Source organism: Stegodyphus dumicola, chromosome 2 (assembly GCF_044657685.1).
Source record: "Stegodyphus dumicola isolate Sdum_Otavi_A_Nest chromosome 2, ASM4465768v1".
Lineage (NCBI taxonomy): Eukaryota > Metazoa > Arthropoda > Arachnida > Araneae > Eresidae > Stegodyphus > Stegodyphus dumicola.
The window spans coordinates 112182672-112205864 of NC_140769.1; the positions used below are offsets into that span (position 1 = coordinate 112182672).

Here is a 23193-nt window from a genome sequence, read left to right on the forward strand (position 1 = left end):
CTGCCTAAATGGGAAGGATGCCTTCATGGAGGACTTTCTAAGGGAAACTGAATCGTATACACGTAACAAATGGAGAAAACCACGAAAAGGCCCATTCACCTAGCCAGTTTGCAGGATTCGACCCTTAGACCAAACTACCAGTGCTCAGTGACTTTAACGCTCGGTCGCTGGTGGGCCCAAGACATAAGAGGATCGACTTTAATAAGAATAATGTTTACTGCTGGTATTTTTATAGAGATTATATTGTTCTTATGAAAATATTAAATCACAGAGTTCATATTTTCCATAATATGCTTCAGCTTCAGCTTTATGTCGGTTTTCAAAGTATAATGACTAAATATTAAATAATATTTTATTGCTGCTATTATAAAAAAGGTAAAAAAATCAATTTTTACATTGATTATCAACAATATATCTTTATCAAAAGCACAGGTTAAATGAAAATATTTTTTAAAAAATTTTGCGACATTAAATCTCCCACAGGCAAATATTTCTGTTTCACACAAATAACAAAAAAAAAAAAAAAAAATCTTTTAAATAATGTCACATCTGCTAGCATACAAATGTTTGATACAGACTTTTTATATTACGAGATAATACATATAATACATTTCCAGCTTAAGAAACCATTATTCACCTATTTAGTACCTGGAGATCTAAGAAAACAGGAAATTTAATTGTTTGATAATTTCACAATATAAAATGGGGATTTCCCCTTTGTTAAAAATTTCATTTTATCTGTATACAAAACCATTTGCAGTTGTAAACACTGCATAAAAGCGAATTCAAAATTAGTTACACAAAAATTTTTAATAAATTATACATTAATTTACTCCATCCTTATAAATACAATCACAGTAAAATTAGTTACACAAAAATTGCTAATAAATTATACATTAATTTATTCCATTCTTATAAATACAATCACAGTGAAACTCTACCAATTTGCGTAAAGAAAGTCTAATCAAACTTTTCAGCCTAAATAAAAGAAAGAGAGTCGGCTCCACAAAGAAAAAAAATCTGATGTGTACGCCACATGACTTCCTTGTACGGAATATTAAATTATACGCATTTTTTCTTGCATTTCATTTAAACTTATTGGTTGAATTAAATCTACTTCGCCGACAACGCATAAACCACAATAGAATAAATGCATTCTTTAAAATTCCCTCTATTTGTTTACCATAGCGACACTCTGGCGCTAGGTTCACTTAACAGTATTACATTTCGTTCATATTATAACTATGTCTATGTCTTATTACTTATTTAAGAGGCAATCGACTATTAACGGCCTTTACCAATATATTATACTTGGCTTTTAAATGCTTGAGGAATCGAGTAAGTTGTATCAATAATATGGAAGTACTTGTGCACATGCTGTGCTAGAACTCACAGATTACTAGCAACGGAGGGTCCTGTGCCGCCGTCCGTAGAATAAGTAAACTTTGAACAAATGAGGCGTCGTGTAGCACCATCTATTAGTAGGGATGAAAAGCATTTTAGTTGACTGGAGCTCTAGTTGCGCCATCTCTTGCAGGATATATTGTAAGGCATTTTTAAAATTTCATAAAAATTATTCTTCTGATAAGCAATAACTGGAAAGTGAAATGATGAAAAACACAATTTGCTGTTCATTGAAACGTTTCACAAGCATAAAAACTATTTACATACAAATTCTACCTGCTTTGGCAGGAACAAAGTCCATAGCGCTCATATTATAACTCAGAATGTACAAAATATATATCATTTAAAGAATTATCTCATCATTGCCACATGTTCTATTCAAACACTATAATAAATCTAGAACGATGTATAAAAGAAATTAAGCAAACAAAACAAAAAAAAAAAAACAAGAAAATTTTTTTTCACAGACGATTGAGTATTTCTCATTCATTTAATTCAGTTCTCACTTCGTGACAAGGCAAAAATATATAAAAACTCAAAATATCTGTATTAAAAATTACAAAGTAAATCTTAAACACTTATTTCCTCGAAAACATTCCAGAAAGGATTAAGCATGATTTAATTTGCAATAATAAATGAAGGCATTATCTTTGTTGCTCTGAAGCTAAGTTTCTCTACATTGGCAACAAATCCACTATTCTGCTGTTTCAAATGTAAACAAGCAACGACCGTCACCAAAAAATTATTAGGCTTAGCGGCACTTAAACAACTTTAAAATTGTTGATAATTCTAAAAATATTGCATACAGATTTACTAAGGGCATAAAAACCTTAACCAGAAGATAAGAAAGAACAACATAATTCAGTCATTTTTAAGGAAAAAAATATACAATTTATAAACATATCACAGTAAAGAAACTGAGATCACTGAACTGGGTAACAGAGTGGATATATTTATATACGTTTGGTACTGCTGATTGCAACCAAAATACAAGCTGCACATCTACATATTATAGTAGTCCCATATGCAAAATTTCAGCGTTCTGCATACGTACATAGAGACAGCCCGAAAAATTCTCTTCAGAATTCATTTTAAAGCAGTTTTAGAATTTTTTTGTAGGAAAAGAGTCTTTTATTCTGTCCTTAAGCACAGATATCACACAAAAACATCGTTAAATTGCATTCAATATCGGTCAAAATGGATGTTTTTGTTGAAATATGCTGCCTGAAACTTTTTGCGATTACAATACTTCCTTTTTACTTCGGACAAGGAAGTAAAAAGGAAAGAAAATATAGAATAGAAATTTAGATTTTAAATTATTTTCTGTCAGATCCGTACAGATTAAATGATGAATTCAGTTAGCTTAAAAAAAGACAAAAGCAATTAAAATACTCAAATATTGTGTTTCAGTAAAATAAAAATTTCTGCCTGTTCAGTTACAGATACAAATAATGCCTATGATATATAAATATATACCATGAGGCAGAGAACACGTGATTAATTCTTCTATTTCGCATTCAAAAGTAATAAAGAACATATGAAAAATGCCACATACCATATTTATACCATATTTGAAATAAATGCAGCTGAAACAGAAATTAAAAGAGTTTTTCTCCTTAACTATCAGAACAAACAAATTACAATCTTATCACAATTTTTCAATTATATCAATAACCTTCATTCTACTCTTGTGAAAGCTATAAATGCGTGTACACGTTTGGACATGTATGCTTAATTGAATATTTATTTTCTGTAATTCTTGAAGTCTTGTTGCAAAGATTTCTTTCAATAATATATATAATAAATTATGTATATGCATATTATCAAATTACGTATTACGTATATTACGTATGTATATAATATATATATATCAAATTACGTTATGCAAAGTAATATAATAAACTCTGTGCATTTTTGCAGATAAAAATTAAAGCATATATATCATTAATTTTTAAATACAAATTATTCTTTTCTGCATATAAATACTTATATACGTATTTCATTTATCTTCCTTTTCATTTCCATATGTTGTTTACTAAAAACTTTAATTTCACAATCACTCATTTTCATCATTTCTGTCCTTTATTTAAATGCATTTTATATCAAAATGCTTTTTAAATCAGTACAAGTTAACAATTTTCATTATCATTGCACTTATTTTTGTCTGATTTGCCAGACATAACTTCATAAGCTTTAATCGCTGCTGCTGATACACATGTAATAGTAGCTTTTCCAACTATTCCTAAACCCGCAGCTCCTACACTCTGCAGAGCAGCAAATGTCGATCCAGAAAGAATGCTTCCTCCTATCATAGTACTCTGATAAGTAGCTGCAAGAGATCCAGCTGCAATACCTCCTGCACCGAAACCAGCAGCTGCAAGTACAGCGGGAGCTCCAGCTATGGCAATGCCAGCAACAGCTGCAGTTTTAATACCAAATTCTATAATAAAATAAATAAATAATATCATTTACAAAGAACTTAATATTCTACAAACAATTACAGTTATAAATTAGAAACCCATGTTTTCATATTTTTAATATTCAAAGTTATTAAACTAATCATCCTGTACGAGGTCCAAATTTAAATTTTAAAGAAACACACAAATATACTTACAAGTATTCGGACAGAATTCAAGATGCAAGAGATTTTCAAATTTATCCAAATGTTATATCATTTATCAACTTAGCTTTAATAAATTACATTTATACTGTACTAATCCGGACTCGTCGGGACTTCGGCGATTCCGGATTATAGATCATCAATTTAAATCTGGTAAGATGGCATGCAGAAATTATAAAATTAAAGATATGAAACCGTAATTTATGAAATAAAGAGCAATTATGATCTAAAGGGTATCAAAATTTACAAAAAAAAAAAAAAAAAAAAAAAAAAAAAGCTTAATATTTATTTGTTTACTTTATTAAACATTTCTTTCAATGTAAGTTGTTTAAGTTGCTTCGTTTATTGTGCTAATGCTTTCTCTTTAATTCTATAAACAGATATAATTTTTTGTTCAGTTCCATTGTTCATGTCCTGTAATTGCTGTGTCGAGAATATCGACTAACTTGTCAATCAAAATTTTTTCGTTTTCAATAACCTCTCTGTCTCTTTCTTCACTATCGGAAACAGTACATCAAAACAAGCTTTTGCTTTGTGTAGATCTTTTGGCAGCTCCAGAATCGGAAATCCTTTTTGACATAATGGAAAGTTCAAGCTTACTCTAACAATCTGCAAAAATAATAAGGCGGATCCAATTAGAAGATTAAGGAGCAACGCAATCTGCAACATTAACTAAAATAGATAATTAGATATTAGCCTAGCTTATACCATCTGTTATACATTAAATGCGCATGCATAAATGTATTATGAGCATGCATAAACACATTGCTTATTTTGTCTAGCATTAAATAATTCAGCATTAAACAATCTACATCATCTAAATGATTCCATGCAAAATACACTGATTAACAAAGAGGATCATAACTAAAGAAACAAACAAAAAAAATGTTGATGTGGACACCACCTCCTTGTACGGCCTATTAAATTATACACATTTTTTGCTGAATTTCATTTTTACTTATTTCCTCGGATTTCATTAGAGATATATTTCTCATTCAATTAAGTTAGATCTCATTTCGCAACAAGGCTAAAAATACATAAAAACTCAAAACGTCTTCAATAAAAATTGAAAAATATAGAAAAACATAAAACACCAAATATAATTAAAACAGGTAAAAAATCTTTTTTACAATTAGAATTAGAGTTTCTGCGCAAAAACAAGCAAAGAAGGCAGATTTTTTGATGTACAAAACTGAAAGTATACTTTTAGTTCCACTCGGCAAAAAGGCACTGAAAGAACAAAAACTGACGTAATTCACTATTCTGCTAAGTTTCAAATAAAAAATAAATATGGCTGCTCTGTTAGGCTTAGTCTCATTTAAACAACTTTTAAATTGTTGATAATTCTACAACTATTGCATGCAGATTAACTAAAAACATAAAAATCTTGACCATAACATAGGAAGAACTTAATTCAATCACTTTATGCACAATTTACCAACATATAAGAATTTAAAAAAACTGAGCTCCTTGTACGGCCTATGAGCCAAGTAACAGAGTGTGTATACATATATATATGTATACTCACTCTCATCAAAAGTATATACAAGGTGTGGCTATTAATTTCAAGGACTGCTCTAATAACACCAAAACAGATGATGTGAAAAATGTAACCTTTTAATATGTTTCGAAGTAATCTCCATCTGTCATAATACACTTCTGTGCTCAGTTGTATAAGTTGTGGAAACAACTTTTAAAGTCCTCTTTGGGAAGGCTCATTAATGATGATGTCACGTTGCATGACAACGCCCACCCCCCACATTGCGTTCCCAGTGAAGAGGTTTTTGACCAAGCATGACGTAATGGAGCTGCATCATCCACCATACTCTCCTGACTTGGCCCCCACAGACTTCTTTTTGTTTCTCAAACTAAAAACTGTGATCAAAGGAATACCCTTTGTGGATGTTGAAGACATCAAGAAGAATGTGACGTTGACATTGAAGAGCCATCTGAAAAAGGACTTTAAAAGTTGTTCCACAACTTGTACAGTCGAGCACAGAAGTGTATTACGGCAGATGGGGATTACTTCGAAACATATTAAAAGGTTACGTTTTTCACATCATCTGTTCTGGTGTTATTAGAGCAGTCCTGGAAAGTAATAGCCCCACCTTGTATATATATATATATATATATATATATCAAAGATTGAATTAATTAATTAAAATACATTGAACAAAATAAATTCCCTAATACTTGCACAATAGCTGCAAAGTAATATAATAATGATTTATTTACTAATGGAATATTCAGTATATTATCTCCTTATATAAAGTTAATAGAATTAACTTTACATAAGGAAATAATATACTCAGTATCCCATTAGTGAATAAAACACTTTTGGTGCGGCCGATTTGAACCAAAAAAGAAAAATGGTATATTTTCACTGAAATATTAGCGGTATATTTTCACTGAAATATGATACCGAAATTTTTCGTGATTACCATGTTTCCTTCACTAGGAAGTAAAAATCAAAACAGTTTGATAATTTAACAAATAAAAAGACAGCAAACAAAGAATATTGGAGAGGAAATATCATAATGTATGATTCCAGCAACTTAACAAATAGTTTCAAACTCTGTTTTCATTTTCTTAACAAAAATTATGCATCTGACACTCATTACAACGATCTTTGGCCTGCTACAAACAAAAAACCTCAAAAACAAGTAATCACCGTAATGAAAGTGGATTTAATATGCCCTTATAAGATGCTGGGGAACTACTCTGATATGCGCCCTCAAGTCGCCAAATTTCTCGCCAAATATTTTTAGCGAGAAACTTCACGCTGCCATATTACTATCTAAATATTTTGTCTACATTTTGAACTTTTAGCCTAAAATGTCTCCAAAAACGTGGTTTTCGCACATGCGAAAACTACGTTTTGAACACACAACTTAGCTAAAAATCCGAAACAAAAACAAAAAATTTAGATAGCAAAAACGTAAAGTTTCTCACCAGAATCCATGTACACAGCGACATGTTTTAACTTAAAAAAACATCTACAAATTGCACAATGTAGGCAACGAACGAATCTACAAACTACGCACACCTCGCTTTAATAAATTAACATAACAATAAATTTCAAAGAATACCATGTACACAGCATCCTGTTTAAACTTAAAAAAATTCTACGAATTGCACAATTTAGGCAAGGAAGGAATCTACGATCTACGCACTCCTCGCTTTAATAAAATAACATAACAACAATAAATTTCAAATAATACCATCTACGCACTCCTCGCTTTAATAAAATAACATAACAACAATAAATTTCAAATAATACCATGTACACAGCGTTCTGTTTCAACTTTAAAAAACATGTATGAATTGTACAGTCTAGACACTAAAACAAAATAAACTAAAATAAATTTCAAACAATTTAAAAAAACAACAATAACGACAGAAATTCATACTAAAGAACCAATGAACATAACATTCTACAAAATAAGAACAAGGATAAAATAAAATGCACTTACCATCAATTAATGTGTTTTTGAATAGCAGAAATATAAATTTTATACCGCCTTTAACATGCCGCCACGTAATCACTATCGTATTTACATGACAGCCAGACACACTATCCAGAAATTTTATACTAAGGTTCACAAATAAATAAAATCACAAATCCCTACTTCTATCATGCACTGCCATTAAAAATAATCTCCTAGACCCTCTTTCCACACTTCCAAATACCCACTACCCCTCAACAGGATAGCCACAATGATATTTCCTTTTGCCGAACTTCAATTCAACAACTACCATTTTATCTTTCTCTCCCATCTTCTCAGACACAGAGGCGAACCAACGAGCTCCAGCGAAAGATTTTTCAACGTCAACAGGGTTGCCATAGAACACACAATCGCGCCAAAACCCAGCGCAGAACACATATCGCCACATTTGGTGAAATTAGTGCGTATATTAGAGTTGTACAGATGCTGGTATTCGGAATGCAATGGCTAATTAAATTAGCCAACACAAATGGAAGATTTAAACCCAAAATTTAAAAACTCAACAAGAAAACGCAATATTAAATTCGAATTCTGGGTTCCAACATTTAACATAGCTTACTAAATTCTACTTTAATCTCTTCTTTCCTACTAAGAAATCTGAAGAACTAATGAAAATCTCCCTTTAACTTCTTGAAACAACAAAAACAAAATTCTGAGCTCACAAAAATAGGTAATGGAATAGCTTGATAATAATGAAAAACTAAATTACAGACATATTCTATTATATTATTAATGATTCTTATCTTAATGTAGTAAATCCACATTTCATTATTAGATACTTTTGAATAAAAAGTTAGTTAAAAATACTTCATTTTGAACTAACGTTTAGATAATAAATGCCTTAGCATTTACTATCAAAATTAATTCATTAACTTTTATGTAAATCATCCATTAATTAATTAATGTATTAATTTTAAATTTGGTTAGAGTTGACTTAAGGGTACCTTTTGTATTATCGCGAAGTTGTTTCATTTATTGCCAAGTTGTTGTATCATTTATGGTAACCTGAGTGGCTGAATGTTATGGAAACCCTATTATGACAGAATTGGTTGCATTATTCCGGAAAATTTTGAATCATGGGATGTTTTGTAAGGGCTTTTGTGGTGTGTGTTGTTAGAAAGTACTTTGCTAGCTTTATTGTTTAGACGGTAGAATGGCTGAATGCAGTAATATTAATTTGATGTTTCTGTACGATTTGGAACAAAAAGGGAAAAGAGCATTAATTGACTGGTGTGTAAATGAAAGTTTACTTTTAACCTATGTTTGAGGCCATTTTCCGGACAGACAGTAGCCATTTTCCGGACAGTCTGGAACTAAGGAGGATATTTTTTACTCTTATTTTTGTGAATTTATGTGGCGATGCCAATACATGGATTCGAGTTCAGATAATTTTAGGAAGTTTTTGGATGCTGTTAAGGAATTTTGTGTGCCACAGACTGAAGACTAAGAAATTTCTAAATAAGGTAAGTGGATATTTCCTTTGTGTAGTGCTTAAATGTATAAGAAGTTTGTTTGGTTTAAAATGTAGTTTATTGAGATTATGTTTTTTTTTTTTTTTTTTTTTTTTTTTTTTTTGCCTCTACTGTAAAATTGGGTGCTCCTTTGACTTTTTAAGTGAAAATATATCAATATGTACATGGACAAAGTGAAGGGAGTGCATAATGCTAAATTTGTGCAATTCTCTGATGTTTTAAGTTAAAACAGGTTGACGTGTACATGGATAAAGTCAAGGGAATGCACAATGCAAATTTGTGCAATTCTGGGATGTTTTTTTAAGTGAAAATAGGTCGATGTGTACATGGATACCAAGTTTGTGCAATTCTTTGTCTTGTTATTTTGGCTTTGTGTAGTAGCGATTTTTGTCGTGCAATTCTGGAATGTTTTTCCCAAGTGAAAATACGTGGATGTGTACATGGATACCGAGTTTGTGCAACTCTTTGTCTTGTTATTTTGGCTTTGTGTAGTGGCGATTTTTGTCATGCAATTCTGGGATGTTTTTTTAAGTGAAAATAGGTGGATGTGTACATGGATATTGAGTTTGTGCAACTCTTTGTTTTGTTATTTTGGCTTTGTGTAGAATTGATTTTTGTTACAAAAATCACCCCTACACAAGCCTAAATAACAAGTCAAAGACGTGCACAAACTCGGCATCCATGTACCGCCAAAAAATCGCCAATTTTCGCGATGGGGAACCCGTAAATGTACTTTTACTTTAAATTTTATTTAGTTATTTTTGTAAAACTTTTAAACTGAAAATTAAGAGAGGGAATAAAAATTTTTAAACTGGGAAGAAATATGAAAACAAAATCCCCTTTATATTACATTTTATGCATATTTCCTGTAATTTAAAAATAAACCCTAAAATATTAAAATTTATTGTTAGTTTAATGGTAATATTTCAAACAATGGTCCTAACTGGTACATTTTATAGTTTTGGAAATCATTTGCATAATAAGAATTGTTAAAATGGGTGAAAAGATCTCTATACATCACTTACTAATATTATCAGAATCAGTCACTGCTGACACAACAGAATCCTGAAATAACAAAATATGTCAATACAAAAATTATAAGTGATTAATATTTTACATAGCAGCTAATTTATAAACAAAGACTTTTATCTCAAAAGCCTTACCAGTTACAACAAACCTATCTCAAAAAGAATTTTTAAAGCTAATTTTTACTACTTAATTATCATATTTACTTGTATATTTTACCCCCTTTTCTTACTAATTTTACCACTTGAAAATCGAGATTCGGGAAGTACACAATATGTATTGTTGCGTGCATATGAGTTCACAGTGGACTGAATGCACACAGAACAGATGATAGCTTGATAAAACTTATTTTTGCTAAAGAAATGCTTTACGTTTCTAGAAATTTCCACAAAAGTACTCCTACAACTCTTGCCACCTGCTTGTTTTTCCACTTCTCACACAAAAATTGTTGCGTCCGGACGGGTTTGCGATGGGCTGAATGTACACGGATAATAGCTTGATAAAACTTACTTTTCAAAATGAAACACTTTATAGATCTGGATCTTTCCTCAAAAATACTTGTTCAGTTCTTCTCAGTATGACAGTGCACAATCAGTATTTACCACTTTAAAAAATTAAAGTTAAACAGAACGTAATGAAAGCGCATAGTGAGAACTGATGCTCTTCCCAGTGTTATATAGTTTACCTCCGGCAGCTGGGAAATTTCAAGTACTTTTCCTTTCTCGAAATTACTGGAGGGCATAAAGTTACATATAAAGGGCAGATAAGTTAAGAGTTAAATATAGGAAACAATTACAGTTATTCAGTTAAATTACAAGTTACCGTTATACAGGGACGAATCATTGAATGGTCACCAAATTTTTTACTTCTGGTGATTTCTAAAGTGAGTCGTCATAACCAAAGCCATCTTGACGATATCTCGCGAGTTTAAAGAGTAATCCATTTACCTCAGTGTTAAATAGATTTGCCTCTTTAATCTTATTTTTCAAGTAGAACTTCGCTTGGCTAAAATGCAGAATCACCCACTTATTTGATTGGTGTTTGTTTGGCACTTTTTACAAGAGTAAGAAGAATTCATTTTTTGTCAATTTTCTTTGACTTTTTAAGTGAAAATAGGTCGATGTGTACATGGATAAAGGGAGTGCGCAATGCTCTTTTTGTGCAATTCTGGAACATTTTTTAATTGAAAATAGGTCGATGTGTACATGGATAGCGAGTATGTGCAATTCTTAAAACCGCGCCAAGCAGTGGGCGATTCTGCACTTCCCCCTTCACTTTTTCAAGACTCTTCCCGTTACATAACACAATTTTATACATAATTTCAAAATTATTTACATGTATACAAAATTCGTAACAATACTATTTCTGAAGAGACAACTTGAATGATTAATATCGCACATTATGAAGCACACATAAAACCACATTAATATTGCATTATGTATTTCAGAGGACGTATCCACTTCAGTAATATGTCTTTTACAAACAAAAAATAGTTTTCTATTTGTGCAAGCGTTTTAAACTTATGGTCTGTATATTACATTTTGATTTATCATATGAGTAGGACTTATGAAACCTTTTATTAATACAGTCAAAAGTCTTTAATTTGGACTCGTCAGGACTTCGGTAATTCCAGATTATAGATCATCAGTTAAAATCTGGTAAGATGGTATGCAGAAATTATAAAAGTAAAAATATGAAACTGTAATTTATGAAATAAAGAGCAATTATGATCTAAGGGGTATCAAAATTTACAAAAAAAAAGCTTAATATTTAATTGTTTACTTTATTAAATATTTCTTTCAACACACACATGCGTAAAGCATACATTACGAATAGTCGAAATTAGAAAATTGCAACCAGAAAACTGTTTGATGTGTACCGTATTTGACGGCATATACGATGCACTTCTTTTCCTAAATTTGGTTTCAAAAAAGTTATCTGCGTCTTATACGTGAAGGACACAATCTTATACGTGAAGGTAATTGCATTCAATAATTGTTTATTTGGCTTTTACGAAACATGAGAACTAAAAGAAACCACGCTATTGAAACTTTTTCCCCTTGTGTGTGGCCGTCTAAATAAGGGTGCAGAGAACTAAAAGAAACCACGCTATTGAAACTTTTTCCCCTTGTGTGTGGCCGTCTAAATAAGGATGCGTCTTATATGCCATCAAATACGGTATTCGTGATATTTATAATGACGAGGAATTTGATTTAAATCATATCAAAGACAGAGTACATTGAGATGAAATACTACATTTAGTAAGGAATAAGCCGAATAAAATAAAAACATCTGCCCTGAAGATAAGGATAGTGCTGACAGATCAACTTCCAGTTCATTGTGCGCCGCGAAGCCCCCCCCCCCCGGCAGAGCAGCGTGAAATTGATAAACAGATTTCGGAATGGTTAGAGAAACAAAGGATATGCCTTTATCCATTTTTTGCAGCAATTTCACTTTTTGTTTGATGGACATCGAAACATGCTTTCGCTTTGTAGATCCTTTGGCAGCTCCAGAATCGGAAATTCTTTTTGACATAATCGAAAGTTCAAGCTTACTTTTATAAAATTGCTCTAACACTCTGCAAAAAATAATAAGCTGGATCCAATTAGAAGATTAAGGAACAATGCAATCTGCAACATTAACTGAAATAGATAATTTTAGCTTAGCTTATACTGTCCGTTATACATTAAACGCCCATGCGTAAAGGTATTATGTGCATGCGTAAACGCATTTTATACATTAAATGCGCATACGTAAACGTATTATGTGCATGCGTAAAGGTATTATGATAATGCATTTACGCATGCGCAGAAAGTTTGTAGCTTTGAGGTCCGGATTACAGATCATTCTGGATTATGGACGTCCGGATTAAAGATTTTTGACTGTAATACTAAATACTATAATAAATAATAATATTACATACTAAGAGAAATCAGGTAAAAATCCTCAGATAAATTATGCCCTTTTATTAATACATTTATTTGTTTGAGATACTTTCAGTAAGAGGAAATAGATGGCTTTATAATAAATTTACAAAGATATAGTCCATTACGACTATTCAGGTTTATTGCAAAGCAGAGAATACAAGTTACACAAACAGAAAACAATACTGATTAAAGAAATAAATAAAATTCTTTTACCAAGATGGATTCTTTTTCTTCTTCCTTGCCCGTATCTTTGCAGAAAATGAACACATTCTGAAAAAAAAATTATATAATAAAATCCAAGGCTATAAATATAATAATTATCAATTGACTCATGAATATAACTTGGTGAATGGTTGGTATTTTGTTGAATGACGAATGTAAATATCAAAACTGAAAATTAACTTTGCAAAAGCATTATTTTACCTTACCCCTCTAGGATAAAAAATGAAAAATAAAATTTTAACAACAAAATAAATAAACGTAATCCTGCTACTACGATTACTTTGGACTAATTCAGCCATCCAATAAAATTTTGAAAAGATTCTATTTCACACTCAAAATATTTATTTTATTACATGAAATCATTTTAGAATAAAAAAATTCTTAAAACGCTTAATGCTTGTTTATCTCATAAAACAAATTTGCTAACAGAAAATCTTTAAAATTTGGGTGTTTTATACTTTGCTACCAATGGCTTTTCATATTGCATACTAAAATATCCTTTCCTAAAAATATTTAATTTTTTTAATAACATTTTTATTTTACAAGCAAAAGCTTTCTCTAAATCATGCATACGACTTCAAAACTAGAAAGCATGTGTTTACTTAATTTATATCAAAGAGGTCAAGAACTATCTGGCAAAATAGGCATACTGGTTGATCTTTACATTACGGTAACTGGTAGTTTGGCGACATTTTGGAGGCGATAAAGGTTACTACCTGGGACTTTGGCAATAATGTGAGCAGTACTGAGTTCCGATTACGCATTATTTTGTGTGGGGGAAATGAGAGATCATGGGATATGTCATGTGATATTAATGGACGAATTACGGTTCTTTAATCGGAAAAGGGGGGAAATCGGGAAAAAATCTGGAAATTTTGTATTTGGCTTTATTCTGTGTTGTGTGAAATAGTGTTTGTGAATTTTTGGATCCCATGGCCGTAAGTAAAGTGAATTCGAAATGGGTATTTAGTGGTATTGAAAAGGATAGTAAGAAATGTTTTTTAAGGTTGTGTGAGAGAGAAATAAACATGTTTTATTATGTTATTTATTTTACCTGGTATCTTGCTTTGAAAGATAAGTATGATTTTAAAGATTCTGAAAGAGAATGAAGAAAAGTGTATCCGCCACGTAATGAAGATTCTGAAGGAGATTAGGTAAGTTAGTATTTTTAATTATTTTTATGCATTGTTGGAAATGTAAGGTGGAAAGGAATTTGGTATTATTGGGAAAATTGTTATTAGCAATGATTTAGTTTAAAGTAATTAGGATTGTAAGGTAATTTTTATTAATTGAATGTATGTGCTCATGTATATTTTAAGTGGTGTTTTTGAATTTAATTATATTTTAATGAAATGATAGTTATTTTGTGAATTTTATACTTGTAGGAATTTGGTGTATGTTTAAGTTGAAATAAATGTGCATGGAAATAATTTAAATATTTGATAATAAATATTTGTAATGCTTCATGTATGAATTCGTTGGTGACGTGTATAATGTAATAGATGATTTAGAGGTAAAAGTTTTTGGATATTTTATTTATTTTATATGTGGAAATGTTCATATTTGTAAAGGGTAAATACTTTTTCGCGATCATGTAATTTCATATATGTTCTTTTTACCGGGTTTAAAGATTCAGAAAATTGTCATGTATTTTCGTGAAATTTTTTTAATTTATGAGATAAAAGCAGTGTACATGGATATAGTGAAGAGTGTGCGGAATGCCATTTTTGTGCAATTCTGGGATGTTCTTTAAGTAAAAATAAGTCGACGTGTACATGGTTCAGTGATATTTTAATGAAATGATAGTTATTTTGTGAATTTTATGCTTGTAGGAATTTGGTTTACGTTTAAGTTGAAACAAACGTGCATGGAAATAATTTAAATATTTGATACTAAATATTTGTAATGCTTCATGTATGAATTCGTTGGTGACGTGTATAATGTAATAGATGATTTAGAGGTAAAAGTTTTTGGATATTTTATTTATTTTATATGTGGAAATGTTCATATTTGTAAAGGGTAAATACTTTTTCGCGATCAGGTAATTTCATATATGTTCTTTTTACCGGGTTTAAAGATTGAGAAAATTGTCATGTATTTTCGTGAAATTTTTCGAATTTATGAGAAAAAAGCAGTGTACATGGATATAGTGAAGAGTGTGCGTAATGCCATTTTTGTGCAATTCTGGGATGTTTTTTTAAGTAAAAATAAGTCGGCGTGTACATGGTTTATGTGTATGTGTTATTTTGAAAAATGCGTAAGGTGTATGGTATTGTGCACTTTTTCCGAATTTTGCAGTGAATATTTGTCATGATTAAGCAGTTTTGTTTGATAAAATTTCTAGCATAAGTGTAATTCGGCTAGTAGATTGTTGGAAGAAGTGTTCAGTAGATAAGAAGAAAAGAAACATGTCTTTACTTCGTGAAGACAAAATGGCGGCGGGGAAAAAAAAAATAGAGGGTTGCTGTAGTGGAGTTGGTCGCCAAATTTTCGCCAAAAAATCGCCAAGTTACCGTAATGTAAAGATCAACCGGCATACTTTCTGGAAGAATCTGTAAGAGAAATGTTACGCATTTATGTAACATCGATAAACACATTAAAACCACATATTCATAACCCCATACAATATAAGATAGATATGAAATAAATGCAATAAACTGAAGGATATATTCTCTTTCATTTCAATGTCTATTTATTTGATGATATATATTCTTTGCGCTTTCACTTAAACATCACATAAAAACATACCCTTTCTTATTAGTAAAAAATTTTACTAGCAAAATTCTTTATGATTTATAAACAACATTTAAAAATAATAAATAAATTATAATGTACTTAATCGGGAAATCTAATTTTATAATAAATATACATAAATTGTATAGCTCCCTTCTCACGTGATTTAAGAAATATTCATTAAGCTTCTAATACATGTTATTTTTCTTTTCCTTTAAAACTGAATAATATACAAAATAAAAATACACCGATAATGATTTGATTAAAAAAATAAATTACCGCACATTATGCATAAAAATAAAAAAAAAAATTCAATTTGCAATCATTAATAAAAAAATTGAAATAATTAAATAAGATTAAATAAATTAGTTAACTAAAAGCACCAAACATGAGGAAATGTCAAAAAATATTAAAAAATATTTCAAATCATAATTTTGTTATATCTCTTATAGTATTAAATATAATCACATAAATAACAACCTGAGTTAAAATAAGCAAAGCAAAAAACACGCTCTTGCTGAACGGCTTCATTTTAGTTACAAAAGCACAGTTTGCTTGGTTATAATTCTATGGTAAGAACACTACGTATAAACTAAAAGCGGGAATTCCCCGAAATCGAAAATTGCGTTCTTTCGATTTCCCAGGATAATAATATTAGTGGCGCCATCTAGGTCAGTAAAATACAATAATTCTTTTTTAACCCTCAAAAAAGCTGTTTTCCCGAATAATAACTTCAATGTACGAAGACAAGGGCAGAGCTAGAGGGGGGCAAGGGGGCATCTGTCTTCGGGCGCAGAATCCAAGGGGCGCCAAAATGATGTTACGACATTTTAGAATTAAATGTTTTCCATCCTTGGCAAGCAGTAAGGGGCGCGAAATCTTCAGTTGTTCCTTGGCGCTAAAAACCCTAGCTACGACTCTGTACGAAGATATAATCATATGATATTTTATTCTTTACACGTAACGTATGATAGTTCAAGGAAGTTTGATCAAAAGAAATAAAGCAAGATAAGTAACAGAAAAATATTGCTTTTTATTATTTTTTCTAATCAAATTATTTGTAATTAATTGCGAGATATTTAAGAAGATTTGAGTCAAAACAATTTATGTATATGAATAACTAGAATGCCTGGCGGTCATACGAAATGACCGATGTTCTAGATATTATAAATTGTAATTAAAATGATTTGTGCAAAGGTGTCTGCTAATTTAAACTGAATTACCCAGGGCAGGCGGCGAAGACGCCCCTTTGCTTACTGCCACACGGGGTTTCCCCCTTCTACTTGCTTAATTGCTTAAAGTAGAGCGCAATGAAGGAAACCACTGGCGGTACATTTCTTAAGAGCCACCGCTAGCTCAGTCAATAAAGGTGATTAAAATAATGAAATGTTATTTCACATGTCACAGATCTCTTTGTACACAACATTTCTTGTGTAGATCTTTGCATCATTTTTAAGCTCGCCTTGCAGAGGACCATTCATTATTTTTAATTTTACGTCCATTCTTTCACGAACTCTTGAACAGGCAATATAAAGTTGACCGTGTCCAAATGCAGGCTCAGGTAGAAAAATGCCAACACGCTTAAGCGTTTCGCCCTGAAACTTATGGATGGGCTTAGCAAAGGCAAGTTTTACAGGAAACTGTCTACGTCTCAATTGAAACGGCAACCCTGTGCCATGGCAACTTCACTAGTAGAGATACGCAAGCAATCAATAAACTATCGGCGACAAACAGACACTTAAGCCGCATATATATATGGAGTGAAGTAACATCATCTCCTCTGAATCAGCTGGCTCCCGGGCTTAGGGAAGCACACCGTTAGATTCCGCAGTTCCGTGGCACACCATTTTGACCATTCGCGTCTTCTTGGGACTTTAATTATCCGGGATATTAATTAAAAATTAATTTTCCCTAACGTTTTCCCTACATTTTCCACTTCCTTTCTTGGGTTTTTCCTATTACAGGGATTTGGCTACGTGCCAAATTCTTTTTTCTCGAATATGTACGGAACGGCGCCGAGTTGAAATTCAAGACGCGTATCCTCGGATTCCAAAAAATTCTCCGAACCCATCGATACCGTTCGTGAGACTTTAAGCGGCCGAGATGTTAATTAAAAACTTCGGAAATGTTAATTTCCGCGCTCATTTTCCGTGTGGCAGCAATAAACTATCGGCGAATCCCACTTTAGCCGCTTATATATATAAAGATAATGAAGAGATCAGGCATTAATTCTTATAGTTAAACTATGAGCTAAATTTTAAACTGTATAACATGAAAATTGTAATATTTTGTATTAGAGTGTTATAAACAGATAGAAAAATTTAAATCGCTTAATTTAGTTATAATATTTATAATTTAATTTTAATAATTTCAATTTTAATTTTAGCGTAATTTAATTTTAATGTTAATTTATTTGGGGAAGGAATGGTTAGTTATATCAAGGAACGTCTTCGAAAAAAATCCACTTTCACATATGAAGAAATCTTGACTTCGCTCACTGATTGCGAGACACTGATTGATAAGTGGACAATCACTGACATATTTATGAGACGAGGTCTCAGTTACGCCTGCTCATTTTATTCAAGATTTAGGCTAACCAAAAGCCATTGATTCTCATTTAATTGACTTTCAGCACTTGCTGACAGGTATGCATTCCTTTTTTGCCTAAAGGCTAAATCTACGGAATTTTTTCTGTAAAGAATATCCTGGAGACTTGGTCATCTTCATGGAGAAAGACGATTTCTCCTCCTAATTGAGTCAAAGAATCCAAGCAGGATAAAATGGTCTTTAGCACAGGTAACTTTTTCCTGGTAAAGATGTAGAGACATTAGGTTATTTCGAGGCCGGAGAGATGAAAAATGAGGAACTTCTTCGCCGGAAATCGAACCACGGACCTCTGGAATACGCGCCCAGCGTGCAGACCACCACACCATGAAGGCGGGAAAAATACCTTATAAAGACAATGTTCAACGTGTCGCAAAATTACGAGTAACTAATGATGAAATCCTACGATGTCTTTAGTGAATTTATCCGTTGGAGCTTACTTCTGCCGAGAACTTCGTTGAAGTGCTGCAGAAAACAGAGGCTACCCCCAAAACAGAAACTAACTAGATTCCAGAAGACGGAAAGGTAACTCGAAGTGGTAGCCGAGTAGTGTTTATGAAACGCATGAACTGCTATTGACTTTTACTAACATTAGATAACTGTAATGTCATTTTGAGAGCTTATTTTCTTTTATCTTATGTTCACACGGCGCTTATAGTTCTCAATTCAGTTCATTTCGTGTGTTACAGTTTATATCTAATATATATGTATAGTTTTCCTTCTTCCCTTTTGTATTCCTTTAAAGCAAATTGCCTGCAATGCAGAAGATGAGAGGATGTTGTTACTCTAATAAATTTTAACATTTCCTGTTTTGGATTATTTAATCATTTGTCTTCTATGAATTTGTCTACTTATGAATCTGGTAATATGTAGTTTTTTGGGGGGAGGCGGAATTTATTACCGTTCTAGCTACCTGCATTTAATTTACTCTAAAAATATATTGAATGCTATTCATTATTAAGATATACGAATCATTTAATCATTATACTAAACCCACATCTAAATAGTATCTAAATCTGTGTGCATTTGTGTAGTGAAAGTAAATTGGATATGAACAATGTTCGAATTCCGAGTCAATACAGTATTCTCGCATTTTAGACTAACACAATTCAGCATTTTCTACTGAAAATAGCAATAAAATTATCTGTTTATTATTGTAAATTAACATGAAATTAGTAATTACTTTAAATTTGCATTTCTAACAATTAAACTTTTTCTAACAATTAACTTAACTTTGGTTTACTGAAAATAAGTACTATCAATTGTTTACTTGAAAATAACATGATAGAATAATTCAGTTTTATCATTTATCAAAGCTCTAAGCAGCAAGTCACGACTACTTGTAGCTCAGACAACTTCAAAATTTTCAAAGAGTTTTAAGCTTTGGCATTAAGACCTTATGAATTTTGTATATATATATGTGTGTGTGTGTGTAAATAGTTTTAGTGGAATTATACTTAAAATTCCGGTATATTTTGTATAATGCGACTGAAGAAATAAGTGAGCCTAAATAGATTGTAATATCAATGAACATTTTTAATGACAGAGATTAACTTAAACATAGTTGCATACAGCAGAGAAAAAGGGCGAAGAAAAAAGAATAGTTTACATATACATACATACGTAATAAACAGTTACGTCATCATTCACCGCGCGGATAAACGCGAACGGCGCATGCGTCAGGAGAAGCTCTCTTAAGCTAAACGTCGTATTATAATTTATGATACAACAATCCCCCTTTCGACGTTTGGCGGCTGAAAAAAAAAATAAATAAACATTAATCATTTACAGTTAGTCCAATTAATTTACAGCACTTAGAATGTTTCGAAGCAGTCAATGTTTTTGTCAGTACATCAGCAGGCATTTTCTCTGTTGGCACATATTTAACGTCTATTTCATTTCTTTCATAAATTTCACGAATGAAATGATGTCTAATATCTATGTGTTTAGTGCGTGAGTGATAAACAGCATTTTTCATAAGCTTCTGTGCACCTTGATTATCACAATATATAATGGTTGGATAATCAGCAGTAAAATTTAATTCTTTAAGGAAACGACGTAAATAAACTGCTTCTTTGGCACTTTCTGAAAGACTGATGTACTCTGCTTCAGTACTTGATAATGCAACAGTTTGTTGCTTTCGTGATTCCCATGTTATCGGATTTCCAGCAAACTTGAATAGGTAACCTGTATACGATTTTCTAGTATTAACATCAGACGCCCAGTCGGCATCGGTGTATCCAATAAGTGCTTTTCCAGTCTTTCGAAATTTTAAACAATAATTTTTAGTTCCTTTTAAGTATCGAAGAACGCGTTTTGCAGCCAACCAGTGTAATTTTCCAGGATTGTTATTAAATTGGCTCAAGTGACTGACAGCATATGTAATATCCGGCCTCGTAAACACAGAAAGATACATAAGCGAACCAATTAGACGGCGATAAGGTACATTGTTCAATTCTTCCTTTTCAGTTTCAGAAGGACACATTTCTTTACTTAATTTTACAATAGGATCCAAAGGAGTTGCTACTGGTTTTGCATCTTGCATATTAAACCTTCGTAGAATATTATCAACATATTTCTACTGAGATAAACTAATAGAATTATTATTTACATCTTGATTAAATTCTATTCCAAGACAATAATGAAGTTTGCCTAAATCTTTAACATGAAATTCTTTAGAAAGATAACCTTTAAGTTCAGCATATAAATCACAGCTATTTGTTGCTATTATTAAGTCATCAACATATAAAATTAGAATTAACTTACCTTGAGATGTTTTCATCCTGTATACACACTTATCTGATTGTAATGGTTGTAATCCAAAGTTTTTGAGTTTTTTGTCTAATTTTTCATACCACTGTCTTCCACTTTGTTTCAAACCATAAAGAGACTTTTGCAAAGCATAAACATAATCAGGATTATTTTGGTCTTCAAAACCTTTAGCTTGTTCCATGAAAATTTCTTCTTTTAAATCTCCGTTAACATAAGCCATAACAAAATCTAGTTGACATAACATAAGGTCTTGTTCAGCACTGTATGCAATCACAGTTCTTATAGAACTTGCTCTGGCTACTGGAGCAAAGGTTTCATTAAAATCAATTCCAGGTTCCTGTGCAAATCCTCTAGCAACCAATCGAGCTTTTCTCTTTTGAACTGTTCCATCTGCATTATATTTCGTTCTAAGACCCCAGCGACATCCTATTACCTTTTTGTTCTGTGGTCGCTTTACTAATTTCCATGCACCATTTTTAACAAGTGCTTCATACTCACTTTGTATAGCCTTATGCCATTCTTCAGCATAACTTCCATTTAATGCTTCTTCTAATGTCGGATTTGTATCTTCTTCAGCAATTTGTGCTTCTTCCTTTTGTATGTTTATATTGTGGTATTCCTTTTTTGGTCTTCCTAGCTTCCCAGTTTTGACTTTCTTTGGACGACCTGCCCCCCTTTTAATCTGCATTTCAGGTAGTGCTTCGGAATCAGAATCTTCATTATCAGATGATTCATCAGATGCTTCTGCCATATTTGAGGGGTCTTCTGTTATTTCATCAGCCGATATTTGCTTTACATTCAGAGGTTCTTCCTTCTTTTTATCAGGAATATTTTCGAAAAATAAAACTTCTAAATCTTTATCATAATTAGTACAGTTTTCAAATTCATCAATGAATCTAACATTTCGGCTTATAACGATTTTTCTGGAATTTTTATTCCACAGTCTGTATGCTTTCGATTCATTTGAGTATCCTACAAATATATGTTCTTCTGATCGAGGATCGAATTTCCCTTTAGACCTTTTATTACGTACAAAACATTTCTGTCCGAATACTTTGAAGTGAGATACAGTTGGCTTGATGCCAAAAAATAATTCATAAGGTGTTTTGTTTACTCCCAGGCTTCGATTTGGGCAACGATTACGAATATAACCAGCACAGTTCAAGGCTTCAGCCCAAAAGGATTGAGGAAGATTACTTTGTAGTAACAAACATCTGGCCATTTCAGTTAAAGTGCGGTTCATACGTTCAGCTCTTGAATTCTGTTGAGGAGTCATTGGCGCAGAGAATTCTCGTTTAATCCCGCATTCTTTAATATATTTATTAAATTCTTCTCCGCGATATTCGAGACCGTTATCAGTCCGAAGGATTTTTATTTTCTTTCCTAGACGATTTTCGACCGCAGCTTTGTATTTAATGAATGCATTTTTCACTTTATCTTTAGTTTTAAGAAAACAGACTTCGACATAACGCGATTTGTCGTCTATGAAAGTAACAAAATAACGCGAACCAGCATGGGATGGGACTCTCATAGGTCCACACAAATCTGAGTGAATCAAGTTCAGTAATTCATTACTTTGAAATTTTGATTCTTTTTGAAAAGGTTGTACAGTTTGTTTACCTCGGATACAGACTTTGCAGTCTTTTAGAGATTCAGTGTTATTAAAATTTAAATTTCTAACCATGTTATCAGACTTAAGTCTTTTAAAATCAGACTCATTTAAATGACCTAATTTTAGATGCCACTTTACAAAATCACTTACCTGTGCTATTGCAGCTGTTTCAGTGCTTGGATGTATATAATAAAGATCACCATGACGAATAGCCTGCACTAGTATAGATCCATTTGGTTCTATTATTCTAGCATGTCGTTCTGTAAAAATCACTGAACGATTATTTGCAGTAGCT

General features: G+C 31.8%; 1 protein-coding gene across 1 annotated transcript; it reads right to left on the minus strand.

Annotated features, from left to right (window-relative positions):
• Positions 1-338: 338 nt before the first annotated feature.
• LOC118195801 (uncharacterized) lies at positions 339-16545 on the minus strand. Its single transcript, XM_035367137.2, has 4 exons — positions 16391-16545; positions 13169-13225; positions 10028-10067; positions 339-3844 (listed from the first exon to the last, which is right to left on the minus strand). The coding sequence occupies exons 1-4, from the start codon at positions 16439-16441 to the stop codon at positions 3534-3536; spliced, it is 459 nt and encodes a 152-aa protein (XP_035223028.1). The 5' UTR covers positions 16442-16545; the 3' UTR covers positions 339-3533.
• Positions 16546-23193: the final 6648 nt, after the last annotated feature.

Excerpts from the sequence above, each read along its gene's own strand:
- LOC118195801 (XM_035367137.2), bottom strand. The coding sequence starts at position 16,441 with ATGAAGCCGTTCAGCAAGAGCGTGTTTTTTGCTTTGCTTATTTTAACT. Across the intron at positions 13,226-16,390 it reads CTTTGCTTATTTTAACTCAG|AATGTGTTCATTTTCTGCAA; the intron begins GTTGTTATTTAT and ends TTTTTTTTTCAG. Across the intron at positions 3,845-10,027 it reads GACTGATTCTGATAATATTA|AATTTGGTATTAAAACTGCA; the intron begins GTAAGTGATGTA and ends ATTTTATTATAG.